Source organism: Neurospora tetrasperma, assembly GCF_000213175.1.
Source record: "Neurospora tetrasperma FGSC 2508 unplaced genomic scaffold NEUTE1scaffold_3, whole genome shotgun sequence".
In the NCBI taxonomy this organism is placed as follows: Eukaryota; Fungi; Ascomycota; class Sordariomycetes; order Sordariales; family Sordariaceae; genus Neurospora; species Neurospora tetrasperma.
This window is the reverse complement of record NW_009799101.1, coordinates 2,832,481-2,849,196: the sequence shown is the minus strand read 5'-3', so window position 1 is coordinate 2,849,196 and position 16,716 is coordinate 2,832,481. Positions and strand designations below refer to the sequence as shown.

Here is a 16,716-nt window from a genome sequence, read left to right as displayed (position 1 = left end):
AAACAATACATCCTGCTCCCCATGGCGAGGCTTGTCATCTGCCGTAGCCTGAACGGTCTCGTGGTATATCCCCCGCGTTCTTTGTTGGTTAACAATTCCGTGGATTGCCACCGTGATGACAAGTTGATTGTCATGCTGCGCTGACCTCCTATTTTCCAATCTCAATCGCTGGTAGCACAGATAGAAATTGACAGTTGAACATAGGTAGGTATCAAACACCGGGACCAAACACCATGCTTTTTGATGAGATTGCGAAAACTCCTTTTTCCTCCTGTGATATGAATGAAAGTATCCGATTTTGAACACCGTTTTTGTTTTGTGGTACAGTTACAGTGAAAGCAGACGCATACAAGGTATCAAAACATGCTGGCATCACCAAAAGCCAGTGGCCATCACCAACAAAATCTCGAAAAATATCCAAAAGAGGGAACAAAAGAGTGGGGAGACGGGTTTGTCTCTCCCATAAAAAGAGGGCAAAACCCGCTGATTGTGAATTATACCCAGTGCTCAATGCTCCACGGGTATCTTTTAAAAACATTAACTTTTCCGGTCGTACTTTTGTTGTTGTTGTGTCTTCTCGCGTTGTCGTCATTCGTCCGAAGCGGCCGTCGTGCCCACCTATTTTTTATATAACCTCCTTTCTCGATTGCTGTGCAGTTGCTGACTCGGCTATGTGTGATGTGCCGGTTTGTGAAATTTTTCAATATGTCGGATTCCAAACAGATGTCTGTCGAATCGGGTAACGGTGAAACCCATGACATCCCGCGATACCTCCTTTCCCTAAGCCATGCCATTATCCTCCTTTCTCTCCGTCTCTTCTACCGCATGTTGCTGGTGTCGAACGAGAACTGTGTCGGAAAAGCCATGCTAGCACTCAAACCGAAAGGATCGCCAAAGTCGTATTGGTGGTCGAGAAGCTGGGCCATTGGCGGGTACGCAGGATGCTGTTGATGAGAGCCGTTTTCGATCGGTGACTGCTGGTTTCCTTGAGGACCGGAGGTGACAGGGGACGAAAGTGACATCGCTTGGGGGTCGCCGCCGTATGCTTGGCCGGGATAGGGGCCAGGTCCGCTTGGAGTATCGGGGGTCTCGCCGGGGTCGTCCATCATTTCGGCTGCGGCGTCGTACTCCTGTTCTGAATTACGGAATGAGCCTAAGGTGACAAATATTTATTAGAGGGGAAAAGGGGAAGGAAGAAAAAGAAAACGGGTCAGCTTGCCGAGTTGTTCAATGTGATTCTGGAAGGAAGGCGTGGGGTAGAACGAATTCGTGTTTCCGCCAACGCTGTTCCTCATGTGGTTCTGTCCTTGCTGAAGCCCAGGCATCTGCATCTGGCGTTGTTGCTGAGCTAGACCGGGCACTCCGTTGCCCAATTGCGAAGGCGGGTGGATCTTTAATGCTGAAGCGGGTGGGAGATGCGGGCGAATCGGGGGAATCATGCCGTCGGAAGTGACCGGTGATGCGCCGCTATGGGAACCAAAGGTTGCTGTCGTTGATGGCGAGGCCGAATGCGATAGTGGTGTTGGCCGACTCTTGGGCGATAGAGCTGATGCGTGAGAATGAACCGGAGGTGGCAGGGGAGAGATAGGAATCCCGGGTTCGAGTTTAGGAGCGATGCTCGACTGCGATCTGCGGGCATGGTGTCTATTCAGGAGAGCCCGCTGAATCGGCGGCTGCTGTACCAAGTTCTGGGGCATATGAGTAGGTCCAAGATTTGGACTGCCCGTCTTGGCTTGGAGCTCGGCTTGAACATCGATGCCTGAAAAGGAGGGTAGGTAGAGTTAGCAAATCAACATTGGTGAGGCAGGCCCCCCCAAAAAGGGGTGTAAACAAACAACCCGAACATGGGAAAGTCGTAGACAAAGGTACCTTTCTCAAGGAGGATGCGCTCCAAAAGCGAATTCTTGTAACGAAGCATCAGGCATTCGTCAGCGGCATGTCGGTGAGCAGCTTGCAGATTGGCAAGGTTTTGCTCGTGGGTGCGGATAGCATCTTCAAGCTGCTTGATGTACTCAGTCCTGCGCTCACGGAATGCAGCTTGAGCCTGACGGTTCCTCTGCTTCCGTTCCTCGGACGTGGCGTAGATCTATACATATGTTAGGATGTTATTCATCACTACTTGTGTCCGCAAGAAGAAAAGACAAAATAACCAAAAAATAACACAAAGTAAACAAAATGAAAGAATAAAAATAAAAATAGGAAAACAAGACCAAAACAAGAAAAGAAAGAAGTCAGGATCTTACAGGCTTGCGGCCGCCTTTGCGCTTGGGCTGTTGGTTTTCTTGGGGAGCAGCGGTTTTCGTTGAGGTACCTGTATTTTGGCCATTGGCCTCACCACCAGGTGCCTCACCCTCTCTTTCTCTCTCGGGACTAGACTCCATCTGCGAGTCTTCACTATCGTCTTTGGTGGGATCGTGCTTATCGATAGACATCTTGTCTGCCATGTCCTTCTTCCTTCCCTGATTGTACAGAATTAGTTGCACTGGCAGACGTTGTTTGTTCTGCCAGTGAGAGTGTGCGTGTTGAGCGTCTGGGACTGTGACTCTTGTGCAAGGTACGCCGTAGTATGTAGGTAGGTAGTGTAGAGGGCTCGGCAGGGGGGGGTTCCGGTAGTGGTTGGTAGTGGTGAGTCTTTGTTGATGCGGGGCCTGCCCAGGAGCGGATTCGGGGAAGAACCTAATGCGGGTTGAGTGCCAACGTGTGCTGCACCACGGCACTCGGAAAAAGCTTGGGCTGGGACAGCGAATGAGTTTTCGATATGGAATGGCAAGACACGCCCCAGGTCTCGGTTTCTCCTCTCTCTCACAAAGTTCCCTCGTGCTAAAATTCTCCGAACAAGATGGACTGGTCCAGGAACAGCTTCGGGAACCAGGGATGATGGCGCCAATCAGTGCGTAATCTCGAATCTGAAATCTGGGGAATGGGGGTAGGATCCGAGTTTCTGGGACCGGCGATAAGGCAAGGCAAGGCAGAGAGCGAGCGTCTGTACGGAAAAAGGGGGTTGGAAAATCAACACAGGCCCGCGTTTCCCCGGATTCCGTGTGTCAAGGCTCGACTTGAAGACGGTTTTTTGGAGGGCCCGAGATAAGCTGGAGGTCGATGACAGGTTGCGCATGTGTAAAGAAAAGAGAAGAATGGGAGGGTTTTATGTAATGTTAATCCCCCTGGAGTGGGTGGAGGGTCCGCAAGCCCCCGCCCATGTCCACTGGATGCTCGCTGGATCCTCACTGGATGTCGTCCACAGGGCCCCGGAGGTCATACCTACCCCAATGGCCCGCATACCGCCGCTACACTACGAAGACTAGGCTGGCCTGGCTTGTTTAGCCTGTCCCACGAGCTTCCCTTCCCTTGTCACTCGAGAAAAAAAAAGACTGGAGGAAGGGAGCCCCGCCAGGCAGCTCGAGTTTGTGGTCTGGCGAGTCTGGCCAAAGACAAATATCCAGTGTCTTTCCCCCTCCCCCAACACAACACAGGACCGCCCTTCCAGCTCTTCCTGGGACCGAAATGGGTCACCTGCGCCCGTTTTGTTGGATGGCACAGATGGTCATCCTTGACGACACTAGGCCGAAAACCCTATGGCTCCATCGACTTCTGGACGACCAACGTTGACGCCCCGTTCCACCCCCAGCCTCCGAACGCAATCTTCCACGTTGCAGGCTTCCCCAGACGAAAGTTCGAAACATCAGCACCGGCTCCTCTCTGGGTACGGCTATGTTCCGTAGTGGCTACCGTACCTGGACCCCGCGGCCCTCAGCGTTTGTCCTGGTTCCTCCTGTGTCCAACATCGACGGATTCTGCTTGGCTGCCAACCCGCTCCCCACAGTGGCATCTGGCGGACGACTTCGTCTGGAGCCAATGGTGCCTGTTGTGTTGCAAAGTGGGAATTCCCGATACCGCTTTGGGAAGTCTTTCTGCAGCACCTGCACCATCAGCCGATTCCATTTGCCTACATGGGCTTGGGCCGACCGGCTGGCTCCCTGTCTTCCGTTGTGCCCGTCTCCAACTACCGTGTACCTCGATGGCTCCTTGACATTACATACTGCTACCAGCAGATTTGGTCTCTTTTGCTACAGGAATGCCGATAGGGCTGGACAGGTTTCGCTGTTAGATCTTGAAATTTTACGTACGGGGATCCAGGCTGTCTCTACTCCCAATGATGGTTTGTCAAAGAGTCTTAAAATGCTTTGGCATAGAGGAATGGTAGACCAGGCCCCGTGACAGGCCGCATGAGCTGTCTCAGGAACATGCTGTTAGTGCGATGTTCGCCGGAGCCAACATCGGAGCCAACTTGCAATGGCAATGCCTACAGGTTCCAGCTTTCAACTGAGCTATGAATGAGCCTTCTTCGTCACCTCGAATAATGAGGAACTTACACAGGTAGATCTGGCATTGGTTGTGGCATGTAGGACTCTTGACTACTCGCCTACTGCAAGGCTCCAATGGTTCGGATGTGTGAAGCAAAACCCGCGAGATCGATCGCGTCTGGTGTGTCGATGAGTTCTCGCTTCAGGAACAAATTCTTGGCCACAATCCGATGACGCATCTCAGGCCGTTGAAAGCCATATCATTTTTTCTTTTCGTCCAAAAGGGCTATAGAGCCATGTAATATTGGTGAAGTACTGTCTCTCACCCACAGGCAGCTCAATATGGCAGTGAGCTTCAAGCGGCCATGGTTCGCAGCTTACACCTGGCTCGTATTCCCAAAGTCTGCAGATAATGACGTCCGTCTGAACAAAGGTAACTCGGCATTCTGAGGAGGTTGCCAATTCCTTTGGACTGAGGTTGTCAAGTTTGTCAACAGCTGTCAGCGAGATCGGTCTCGCTCGTAGCGGCGATGGGACGGCTAGGAGGGGAATCAAAGGTAGGAGGTGTGGTATTGCAGGTTTCATGCATCATCGGCGCCCCGACCTTGAGGGGCATGTTGCGGGTCGGTAGCGGAGCCACGCCGTCTCTCGCCTTGCCAAGCCACCAATACCCTCAAAATTTTCCATGGTCACCTGAGCCCACCAAACAAGCGGGCACGCTACAGTATGTACGGTCGACCTCCGCCCTGATATCTTGATCCTTCCATTGTGGATTGTGATATTGAGGGGGAATGATCTCTGGTTCGCTAGTCTTGGAGAATTGCAAAAGGGTTCTTGTCCCTCGTGGTTGTTGCGTGTTTGATGGGAATTGTAAAGTGCCAGACATTGAGCGAGTTGGCTGTTGCAAACTGCTGCTCCGGTTGCTCTCCAGGACCCCTGTCTAGTGTCTACAACATCGTGTAAGTGAGAGCTCTACGTTTAGAAGGTTGTGCAGCGGGCGTCAACCACACATTTTGCTTGGCGAACTTGGTTAGTATCGTCCCGGCTGCTGTCCTGAGGGCACGTGCCGAGCCATGTACACTACGGGTGCGGACGGGCCAGGTGACACTATCAGGTCAATGTGTTTGAATCCAGTAAAAGAGTGCATAGAGAATGCAGTGGCTGTTGAAGTATAGAACCAAGAAGTGGTGGAAAACACGGAGACGAGTGATGCCAAGGATCGATGAGTGTGATTGGTTACCCTACCATTGACCGGATGAGCCGCGTTGTTGGGGCTGACTGGCGCCGCGGGGAACACGAAAGTGCACAGCATAAAGGGGAAGAAAAAGCAACGACTGTTCACCAACTCGGAATTAAAGCCCCTGCTTGGGGTGGTATTGGCCAATGCAGGTTTCTCGCTTTTGGCGAGCTTTCCTTCCCACCTGAACCCTCAGACGCTTCTAGGTTGCCGGCCAGAGGCAAAAGAGAGCTTCAAAGTGGACTATAGGTATTGTGACAGAAGAGAACAAATCGTGAAGCTGGTCAGAAAGCGTAGCGAGTGGTTAGTCAAGGGTGAAGCAGTGAACTGCATGCGGAAGTCCTTGTCGTGGAAGTTGTACCCGTGGGGATTACCCTGCCGCGTTCTGTGCAATGCCTGGAACCAAATCAGGACGATAACAATTCCAATGGCGGAACGGACTGGACTAGCGGGGTAGACAGCGAATCAGCACGGCTTCCCTTGCAAAGTTTGTCTTCTGCATCTCCGAGGAGCTGATGGTGGTTTGGTGATGGTGGGAGGGGTGGAACTCTGGGAGGGTGGCTCGGTGACTGTTGCCCGGTGTCGGCCTTGGTGCTGTTGGCAGGCCTGGGCGAATCAGGTCCGACCAATTGTGTCGAACTCGCTTGGATTGTAGAGTCGCCTTTGGTCGGACTTGGAAACGTCATGGCCTTTCCGGTACCAAACTTGACGGAACAGGAGTTATGATGGAAAAAGTGTATGGCGTACTTGGGTGGCTCGATTAATTAGCTTGATGGGATGGATGTCAGAACAAGACAGAGTCTGAGAGAAGGGTGATGGCTCGCTTTTGTCACGCTTTGAAGCTTGAAGTGATCTGGGAGTGTCCAGATGCTTGGTAGACTTTAGACGCTTGGAGTTTTTCCACTTGTACAACTATTTTAGCATTATCAGAACCGGGCAGGATTAGCCGCAACATGGTCGATTTTTCTTTGGGTAATACTTGCGCAAGACTAGAACGTCAGCGAAGTGACTGTGTCGTCACTCATCTTTTTCAACAACCGATCCTGCGTGTGATGAACCACTGAGGAATTGCGGCACTGCCAACACTGACACAGAGCACGACCCGACAGATCTTTCAATGTAACCCGCGCTGGCACGTATGTGGCGTATCTGACGCTGGCGCGGGTTGTAAGGTTGGTGCTGATCACAGACATCTAGCATGCACATTGGGCGAGATGCGACGGAGACCACCGTCTGCAGGCCTTGAGGTCTTGAGGTGATGGAACGTTTTGTTCAAAAAGTGGTGCAAGTTAGAGGAAGCTGGTGATTCACACTAGCTGGGTTGGTGTTGCTTGAGTGTATGGCTGGCTGATTGCGGTTTCGGAGTAGACTAAAAGCCTGGAGATGTATGTGTAGACGTAGGTACTGGCCCTTCTTACCATAAGGCCGTCAGTGAAGGAATTGGTCCTGACCATGAGGTATGCCACAACCCCAAATATAGTCTGACATGGCATTACTGCTCCGTTGCTGGTCATGAGGAGATGAAACCTGTCCCAAGTGTCTGTTCGAGCAAGTGAAGAAAGGATGCTTTTCTAACTCTGCTGTTTTGATGCCCATATTCGGTCGCGACAGTAATCACTCGTGTCCATGTGTTGCTAGGCCATGACGACGGTGCCTTTTAGTCGGGAAATCGAGGTTGACGACATCTGGATGGCAGCAAAAACGATGCCGATAAGTGAATGCCTTTGATCAGACGGACTGAGAACGCAACCGCAGAATTCCGGCCCACCGCTTTGGTGCCTGGTTGTAGATTCAGTTCTTTGTGATGTGACTGGATGAAACCAAATGACGAGAGCTCAAGGTTGGGTTGAAGAGAGAAAGAACGACTTACTCAGATGGAAGAGAACTAAGATCTTGATTTCAAGTCAAAGTGAGAAGTGTCTATGATGGGAAGGTACCACCTCTGCAATGGCCCGGGGCTCCAGTTCGTTCGAGATGAATTCGAAATGGAAGTTGCGTTCCAGTCCGTCGTTGGAAGTACAAACAGTGTTTTGACCGGTTCTCACTGTGCAACCACGGTGCAGTGGTTTGTTTACACTGACGGCATCCGTCTCCAGTCCCGCAAACCCAAACCCAAACCTAAGAGCGAGCAACAACAAAAACGGAATCGACCCACCCCACCACGCTGGGCTGCTGCTTTCGCTTGCCTCGCTCTGCCCAACCTCGACTCCTCCACTCCATCGACTTCCTCTGTTCATCCCGCCCTTCTTTGATCGGCGACTGACATCATCTCCACCCCTACACGTCTCAATCTCTCTTAGCCTTCTTCGCATCTTCCATTCCCCCCATCGTCGCTCATCAAAGCCTTGCGCATTCCAACCGAAATCACACCACGCACCAAAAAAAGAAACAAGGCACTTCGACAATCGTCGCGAATCTCTGCATTGGCCAGCATTGCCACCATCGTTTACAGACCATGACGCGCCGTTCTGCACGATTAGCAAGCCTGTCCCAGGTACGTGCTCCCCCAATCGTTCGCGTAAACAAACATCAAACAAGCAGCGCCATACTATCTACTTGCCTTGCCCATGCTGCCCTACTTGTTGTATTGCTACCATGCCGCTGCTACGACCACCACCTCTACCAACACCGTCGCCGTCGCCGTCGCCAACACCCTCCGTGCGTGTGCTAACCTTGCCGCTCCGATCCCAGGCGCCAGAGTCTCCCGTCAAAGAACCTTCATCCAGATCGACGTCTACCCTTCAGTCCGTCTCCGAAACCCAGAGCGCCGAGCCAGAAACCCTCCCCGCACCTCGACGCCGCAAGAGTCACGCCGCAGCCTCGTCACCAATGCGCGTCCCAAGGACCCCGGGCAAGTCGTCGCCCGTCAAACTGCCCATGTCCGAGATGCATCCCAGCAAAGTCCATCCGACCATGGCTCACGCCCCTTCGTCTGGCTTGCGCTTGGGCTTTACTGACATCAAGCCAAACACCAACCGTGACGATGACCTTCCCCCCATCGCCCAGTCCACTCCCACAAAAATCTCGGTCCCCCAGTCCGACTTCACCTTCCGCCGTGTCGCCCAATCAGCAGCCGGCATAGCCCTCAGTACGCAAGCCCAGAGCATGATGGAGGACATCCGCAAGGAAGCCGAGAAGTACAAGGACGAGATCCGCCAGCGCGAAGCCGAAAGGGAAAAGGAGGAACAGGCCAACCGCAAGATCGCAAAGGCTACCGGCAAAGCAAGTCGCTTCAGCGAAGTTCACATGGCTCAGTTCAAGAAGATGGACTCGATCGAGAATCACCCCTCCGTCCTCCGAGCTCAAAAGGGCCGCGTTCCCGATCCTCTCAAGAAGGGCGTCAAGCGATCCCAATCCAAGGCAAATCTCGACGACACCGACCCAAGCCGTCGCTCCAAGGAGCCCACACCGACATCTTCTACCGCCAAGGCCAAGGATGAGGACGAGGAGGGCCGATCGCCCGCGAAGCGTCTTCGTCAAAACAAGGAGGACGACGTCTCCAAGGGTCGTGCCATCATCCACGATGCCGCCAGCTCCATTCCCAAGCCTAAGCCCGCTTCTACTGCGACTGCTTCGACCATTCCTCGACCCAAGTCTGTCCGCCAATCCATTATGAGCCCCACAAGATCCTCGCTTGCTCGGTCAACAGGCGCAAGAACCCCGGTACGACAGTCGCTGTTCAAGTCCCCCGCTAAATCGATCCAGAGTGCGCTGCCTCGACCTACCACTGCAAGCAAACTTCCCACCCTCAAGGAGGAACCTGTCAAGAATACCGCGAAGCCATCCGAGAACCAACCAAAAAAGCCTTTGGAGAAGCAGGCTGAGAAGCAGGCCAGCAAGGAGATCAAGCAACAAATCGACACCGAGATGGAGACGCTCAACGAAAAGGAAGCCCAGACACCCCAGCAGACACCCCGGGCTGATGTCAAGACTCCCACGAGCCGAATTGCTAGCGCCAAGTCGATTCTGCGGAGCACCACGGCTAGCACCATGACAAAGATCCCTCTGCCCGCCTCTTTTGGTTCCAAAACACCCACGTCCAAGACCCCGACTGCGTCGCGTACAGAGGAGACCGCTACCTCCGCTCATCTGACTACACCAGGCGGGAGCCTCGCCAAGCACGTGGCATTCACTCCTGAGACGCAGCGCGCCACTGTCGCTCAAGCGCTAAAATCCCCCTCTCCCGTCAAGCAGGCTCTTTCCAAGTCCCAGCCCCGCAAGGCACCTGGCCAAGTCTATTACCCTTCTTTGGACGCCATCCTGCGCGAGGAACAACTCGACCGGGGCCTTCTCTACCCCGATGTTACCGAGGAGGCCAAAGCCCGCTCGGTTCAGGAGCCTTCTGCTGTGAAGCAGTTCAAGGCTAACTCCACAACAGTCGAGGCATCGTCGGCTTCCGACTCCTTCTCATTCCGCAGTGAACGCACCCTCAACTTTGACAGCGTACCCCGCCCATCTTTCGGCGCCTCGCCAGGGCAATCGACCGTTCGCCCTGTTCGCCCATCTCTCCTCCCGACTGTGTCCGAGTCTAGCATGCCCGGTAGCTTCCCCGACCCAGAGGAGGTGATGTCACCCGTGATATTGTCACACAATAAGGAGAATGAGGCCCCGGCGGACCCATCGCTCATCTACCTCGCTCTGCCACACGGTCTCGCCACCAAGAAGCGCAACCGTGTCAGCACCGATGAAGAAGAACTGGAGATGGCTGAGCGAGCTTCGAAGAGACAAAAGCAGGAACCGGTGCCGGAGGGGGACGCGCTTCTTGCCCCGAGACTGGTTGGAACCAAGGCTGGTGCCAAGAAGCCGGCTGCAGCGCCGGTCAAGACGAACGGCTCCAGGAAGAGCATTGCACCCGTGAGCCCTCGTAAGAATCTCGGTGCTAGGAAGAGTCTTGCTGCTGGCGCCCGGAAGACGGCCGCTGCTTCTGCTTCCGCAACTACTGCCAGCAAAGAGAAAGAGTCACACAGAAGTCCGGTCAAGAAGGCGGCAGCTAAGATCAGTCTTAGTAGGTTGGAACAGCTCGCCAGGCCAAAGAACCGTAAGTAAGGGACAGACCGGCGCTTGACTTTGGACTGAGAGGCTTGACTATTGCTGCCTTGGGTTGGCATCAGCACTGCGGGTTACGGCTCGATAAAACCGTTGTTGCTACGTCTGGTACTATCACTCATTCTCCAATTCTCACTTGGGTTCTTAGGTACGGTTGGGTTGGCAGTCTGCATCGATTTTCTTACTTTGTACTCGTGGGTTTTGACCCTTTGCTCTCTCTCATGGTTGCTTCGGCCTGCCTTCAGAGGAGAGCCTGCATGACTTTGCTATGTATCTGTTTAGCTAGCCGTGGTGCTGGTCTTATTTTCACATTGCTCTATCTGTCATTCTAGAGGGAGAAAGGGCGTTGGCTGGTAATGGAGTTGATGTGTATATGGACATGGTTACAAGTAGGAGAAGGCTTTGATATTTTGCCGGTAGTTTCCTTGTGTGGTGATTTTCTAGCGAGTCTTGCTGGAGTGTGGATATAGGTTTTAGTTGAGGATCACCTCAGCCAGCTTGAAATATTGTACTTTCCATTACCCTTGAGTAGCTCCTTCCTTCCGGCCATGCCTGTTTCCGGTAAGTATGTGAGTGTATGTGCAGGGGGCTCTTGCCAATGTTGATGTCGGTCAGTCTTCCCGGATCTTTGCTGTAAAGACACGAGCTGACATGGAGGCTTCCAGTAGGACATGCCCCCTGGGGCCACATGCCATTTAGTTCTCAGTGAGAAGCCCGTCAGAGCATCTGTTGTGCTCGATGATCCTGAATTCTCAATTTCACCCATCGAGTTCCATATAAAAGGTACAAAGCATCAATAAATACAAAACCATTCGGTAGCGAGTTCGACATACACACTAACCTTACCGTACGCTCGACGACATTTGTTCTCGGACTTGTCTCTACCAACGCATCTTGGCCCGGACTTGGAGTGACAAAAGATGTGAACCCCATCTTCATGTGTCATATCGATGTTTTCGACCTACCGCATACTGTCATTCTTATCATGTTCCTCACCCCTACCAACAGATAACCCTTTCAACGACAGGTAACCTTTCGAACACCAACTTCGTTCGTCATGTCCTCCCTTCACAACACTCAACCCCGGCAACCCCCTCCGCGCCAACCCCTCGACATCCAACCAAGACCCTCGACAAGAAGAAACCGAGACGCCAACCCACCTAAACCTCCTTCCCGCTCCTCCTCCTTCTCCTTCAACAACCGCACTTCATTTTCATCCATCGACTCAGCGATTCATAACCATCCTGATTCAACCCCCAAATCCCAGTCAAGATCCAACAGCGGCGGCAACGGCATCCACAACCCTTCTGTTCCCACCACCGCCACCACCACCACCGCAGCGACCAGCAGCCAACCCCCAAAACAACAACAATCATTCACTTGTACCTTCTGTTGGCATCCCTACCCTTCCTCCGATCGGAACATCTTCCATCGCACCACCTCTAATGGAAGAGGCAGCTGGAAAATAGTACCAAGACCAGCTTGTCCCCCCTGCTACCGCGCCATAATCGACCTGTCCATCTACTAGGTGTGTGGCGAAGTGGTTCTGCGCGGAGAGGAGTGCGTGAGCCTGGGCTGGTGTTTCTGGCATAAAGCGTGTTATGGGTGTTTGTTGTGCGGGAGTAAGAGGGTGGTGAGACCGCCCGAGGTTGGGGTCGGGGAGCTTTCAGGGGATAGCAATGCAAAGGTGGAGAATAATAATAAAATGGGAAGAAGGGAGATGTTGGGAAGGAAGAGGGGGAGAGAGATTGATCAGGTGCCGCTGTGTAAGGGATGTTTGATTGAGGTTGAAGAGGAAGAGGGGCTTGGAGATGGGGATAAGGAGGAAAGGGAGAACGTTGTGGTGAAGAAGGGGTTGGAGAGGATTGATAGAGTAGATGGAGGGTTGACGAGACAGAGGTGGGAGATGAGGGAGGGCGGCAAGGAGAGGGAGAGGAAGAAGGAGAAAGAGAAGTCTAGGAATGGTGGTAAGGGTGGTTTATCGTCGTTGAGGAGGGGGGCGGTGGATGACAGTTCATTGACCAGAGACGAGATGGCTTCAGACTCTGGCTCAGGCAAACCCGAGACTATCTATGTCAACATCTTTGATCCTGTTGGTCGAGAGGCGTTTAGACCGGGTTTGATGAAGCCGATACCGGATTGGATGCAGACTGGAGAGCGGGAACATCTCGATCACAAAACCGGGACTATCAACTCGAGGCATGATAAGTCCAGAGAAACAATTTCAACGCCGCGACCCATCAGTCAAGGATTATCCGAGAGTTCGTCTACCACTACAGTTATTCAAACACCACCTCAGCCAACAGCCACTCACGCTTTAACCCGTCGACAATCAGGCGCAATTTCACCCCGCGCAACAAGCCCAGCGCCGTCCAATGAAGCTATATCGCGGCCCTCCTCAGTCCTTGGCCGACGAACTCCCAATCTTCGCACCGGCACTTCCTTCGTGAGCGAACAACCGCTCATCGTCCCTTCTATGTCCTCCAGCCATCCCAAGGAAACAACCAAAAACTCAGCCGAAAACTCAGCCAGCGACTCGTGGCCCTCAACAGACTCCAATCTCTCCTCAAATCCCACTACTTTCTCTTACAACAATCAATTTGAAACCCTCTCCCGTCCTTCATCCGTCCGAAACGTCGCCACCATTTTCGAACGAGGCATCGCGAGCAAAGACCAGCGCCACACACCTACCAACCAACCACTCCCTCTCCTACGCGTCCTCCAACAGCCCTATCATCCACTGAGTCCCACCAGCTCCGAGACTGGCTTTCCCTCTTCTCCGCCTCATCTCCAACCAAGCAGCCTAGCAAAAAGACAGCAGAGAGCACAAACCCACGAGCTCGGGGCAGCAAGTCTGCCGAAGCCAATCCAGATCTGGAGAGGTGGCCAGGCAGGACAAAAATCACAAATCAACCGGCTGGGCTCCGCAACCGTTTCGATACCGGTTGTATCCACTAGCTCCGAGTATCTGGAGCGGTATCAGCCTGCCAAGGCTTCTACAAGTCTTCTTTCTTCTTCTTCCTCCTCGACACAGGTGACTCGGTCGTCAGTACGCTCGATTCGGGCGGGTGGACCTGGTGTGAGCGCAATTACGAGGGGGTGGAAGGGACAACTCAGTAACACCACATCTTCGGGAGAAACTGAGAGATGTTTAATGGCAAATCGAGTTTCGGTGTACTCGACTTCTCAACCACCGTCGTCATTTGTGCAATCAACATACCAAAGTGGGAAGAGAACCTCCATCCGGAGGTCTGTGTCCCATTCGATACGTCGAGAAGGGGCTCTTGATGAGGGGGTGGGAGTAGGTGTAGAAGTAGGGTATTCCTCTCATCAAGTAGAGCCGTATTCAGCTGCGAACGGACAAGCAACAATCCGCCGGTCGATATCGCACTCTCTACGCAGGGAAGGAGCGCATGATCATGGACAAACTCACCACTTCACATCCCACTCTCAGTCACCTCAGTCACCAACTCTGCCGCCGAGAAGCCTACCATACAGTAGTACCCGCAACAGTTCGCCCAACGGTCCCACATCTCCCACTCCACTTAACATCACCGTCCAAAGAAAACTGACCAGGAACAACAGCAAGGGGGAACCAACTATCGGGAAACCGGTGGTAACCGCTGCTTCTACCAGTGCCAAAGAAACAGAAGGAGCAATCTCATCGTTGGAATCGTCTCCTGGCACAGGAACGAGGGAGGAAAAAGGAGGAGGAGGAAGTTCGGGTCTCAGGGGTAGTAATTGGACTCAAACTCGGACGCCGAGCGCTGGAAAGATGATGACGGCAGATACCAGTTGGGCGTCGGGTGCTGGGATTTCTGTAAAGAGGCTGCCGAAGCGTAAGAGTATGCATGCTGAGTTGAAGAGGTTGTTTGGAAGACAGTGATAGATGGATGGATTGGGTAACTAGATACCTGGAGGTACCTGATGTGTGATTGATTGGCCAGTCGGTGAAAAGACATTGTCTTTTGAGTATTGTTACTAGCAGTAGTTTTAGATTGTAGTTATTGATAGACCATCTATTACAGGAAATTGACCGGCGAGTGTCCTTGTCCTTTGTGATTATGCTGGTCATCCTCCTTGTCAGTATGCTGTCTCTCAGACAGAAAGACCTTGCATACTTGAGCACTGAAAGCATAATCAACCAATAACAAAGCACACATAGGGCGTGTGGCTCAGTTGGTAGAGCGTTCGCTTAGCATACTCATCTGTATGCGAAAGGTCCTGGGTTCGATTCCCAGCTCGTCCACTTCTTTTTGAAAATTTCCCCTTTTTGGACCCACTGCTAGTTTGTTCTTTTTGGTATTGCAATCCTTCAGATGAGGAAAACCAGGAGAGACAGAGGTTGCCCTGTCCTTTGGTTGTCTGCTGGGGCTTGGAATTAATTACTGGTTTCGCTTTTGACTCGAGCACCGGGATTGGGCAATTATCAAGATTGAATTCCCTTGAAGTTTGAAAGCCTCCTTCTTGATGAGCATTCCACCCGACGTCCATACTGTGCCTCCTATCCACGATCCTTCGTGAACCCCTTCCATGCGTACGCCATGCCACGATAAACCCATTGCCTCAAGAAAGTCCACGCAAAACGCCTAATCCCTTTTGTTCCTTTTGTTTTCTTGAACGCCATTACCCATCAAAACAACCATGTAAACCCTCAAGAACACCCACGAGGTCCAGATTAGCAATCAGAAAGGAACCACCTGCGACTTGTTGATCCCCTCCTCTTTCGCAATGTTTGGAACCATCTCTCTCAATCAGCCGTCCACACGGTCCGCACCTCACTCTTGTGAGATCGGTGATAGAGCATCCAGCGAAGCACACTCCTACTGCCCGCCTTGCTGCCCTTGTCCCTGTTGTCCCTGTTGTCCCTCACCACCAGCACTCAAACTGCCCACCACCCCTTCCCTGGCCCTCTCTTCGGTCCCCTCCGCCGGGCCAGGCCCCCCCGTCGCCTCCACCACCCTCTTGATATCCTCCCTCAGCTCCGGCAACGCCGCCTCCATCTCGCCCGCGAGAACGTCCCGGAAATCCCTAAAAGCGTGCATCTTGCCCCGCATGAGCTGGTTGCTCCTACGCACCAGCTCGATGAACTCGCGCGTGTACACGTCCGGGTTCCGTCCGTTCTCAACGTACGTGATCAGCGGGATCGGAATGCCTGGATTCTGCGGGCCCGGTTGGTGGACATGGGGCGCGTACGGGTTATGCGTGTTGTTGAAGGTGGAGGCGAATTGGGCGGCTTCGGCGCGTTCGAGTTCTGTGGTTCCCTGCTGTGGTAGATTGTTGGAAGGGGAGGAAGGGGAAGAGGGTAGGAGGTTCGCGGTGCGGTAGACGGAGAGGAGGGAGGCGTCGAGGGTTTGGAGGGATTGAGCAATGATGTCGCGCGAGGAGGCGTGTCCCCCGCCGCCGCCGCCGCTGGCTCGGGAGCTGGTGGGCGTGTTGTTGTTGCTCGAGGAAGGGTTGGTGTCGTACTGGGAGACTTGGACCATGAGGTTTAGGAGGTCTTGGATTACATTTTTGACGGACTCTATGGTGGGGGGAAAAGGGGGGAGTTAGTCAAGAGATCTCGTGAGGGAGTTGGATGGTTTCGGAAGGAGAGAATGGGGGAGAGACGCACCCTGCGCCTCTTGGTGAGTGGCGGTTACGGGCGCCATGGTGAAATGGCTAGCTGTTAATAAATGTTCTGGAGAGTGGATTAGGTTGCGATGGTGACTCGGGTGAATGAAGCTGGTTTGAAAGACATTGCTTTCTTCGCGTCGATGTGGCAGCTCTCTGCTCCGAAAGCGATGCCGAAAGAAAAGTGGTTGGTTTGGAAAAAGCGACTGCTGTTGTCAAGCTACAGTGGTGACGTTCGGTGCACTGATGTGGGTCAGAATACCCCCAATATGCGGAGGTGATTCGCTTGTTGCATGGGCAGCCCAAGGCTATCGCTATCGGATCCGACTTGCTAGGCTTATCAACTAACATGTGAATATCACCGCTTTCGGTCTACAACTACAAGTAATTACCTAAACTTCGAGTACATTATGAGTGTTCGCATACAGCAAGAGCTGACGAGAGTGTGCTTTCCCCGCTGCTCCCTCTGTGTTACAATGACCGTTGTGTTGCCGTAGCAACAAAGTGGCAGCCATC

The 16,716-nt window shown here is 53.0% G+C and overlaps 4 protein-coding genes across 4 annotated transcripts; 1 reads left to right on the top strand and 3 right to left on the bottom strand.

The window, feature by feature from the left end:
- Nucleotides 1-818: 818 nt before the first annotated feature.
- On the bottom strand, nt 819-2,432 carry NEUTE1DRAFT_100805 (uncharacterized protein; the record flags this gene model as incomplete). The annotated part of the gene is made up of 4 exons (XM_009852699.1): nt 819-1,135; nt 1,220-1,759; nt 1,870-2,086; nt 2,244-2,432. The coding sequence occupies 4 exons, from the start codon at nt 2,430-2,432 to the stop codon at nt 819-821; spliced, it is 1,263 nt and encodes a 420-aa protein (XP_009851001.1).
- Nucleotides 2,433-3,573: 1,141 nt separating this feature from the next.
- NEUTE1DRAFT_42309 (uncharacterized protein) lies at nt 3,574-4,920 on the bottom strand (the record flags this gene model as incomplete). The annotated part of the gene is given in 7 exon segments (XM_009852002.1): nt 3,574-3,699; nt 3,895-4,025; nt 4,207-4,303; nt 4,374-4,410; nt 4,428-4,543; nt 4,688-4,776; nt 4,842-4,920. 7 exon segments carry the CDS (start codon nt 4,918-4,920, stop codon nt 3,574-3,576), a joined length of 675 nt encoding a protein of 224 aa, XP_009850304.1.
- A 3,076-nt stretch (nt 4,921-7,996) lies between these two features.
- NEUTE1DRAFT_122258 (uncharacterized protein) lies at nt 7,997-14,727 on the top strand (the record flags this gene model as incomplete). Its single annotated transcript, XM_009852698.1, has 6 exons — nt 7,997-8,035; nt 8,233-10,579; nt 11,713-11,969; nt 12,116-12,151; nt 12,374-14,312; nt 14,714-14,727. 6 exons carry the CDS (start codon nt 7,997-7,999, stop codon nt 14,725-14,727), a joined length of 4,632 nt encoding a protein of 1,543 aa, XP_009851000.1.
- A 539-nt stretch (nt 14,728-15,266) lies between these two features.
- On the bottom strand, nt 15,267-16,340 carry NEUTE1DRAFT_81968 (uncharacterized protein; the record flags this gene model as incomplete). The annotated part of the gene is made up of 2 exons (XM_009852697.1): nt 15,267-16,111; nt 16,202-16,340. 2 exons carry the CDS (start codon nt 16,236-16,238, stop codon nt 15,411-15,413), a joined length of 738 nt encoding a protein of 245 aa, XP_009850999.1.
- Between the last annotated feature and the right edge of the window lie 376 nt (nt 16,341-16,716).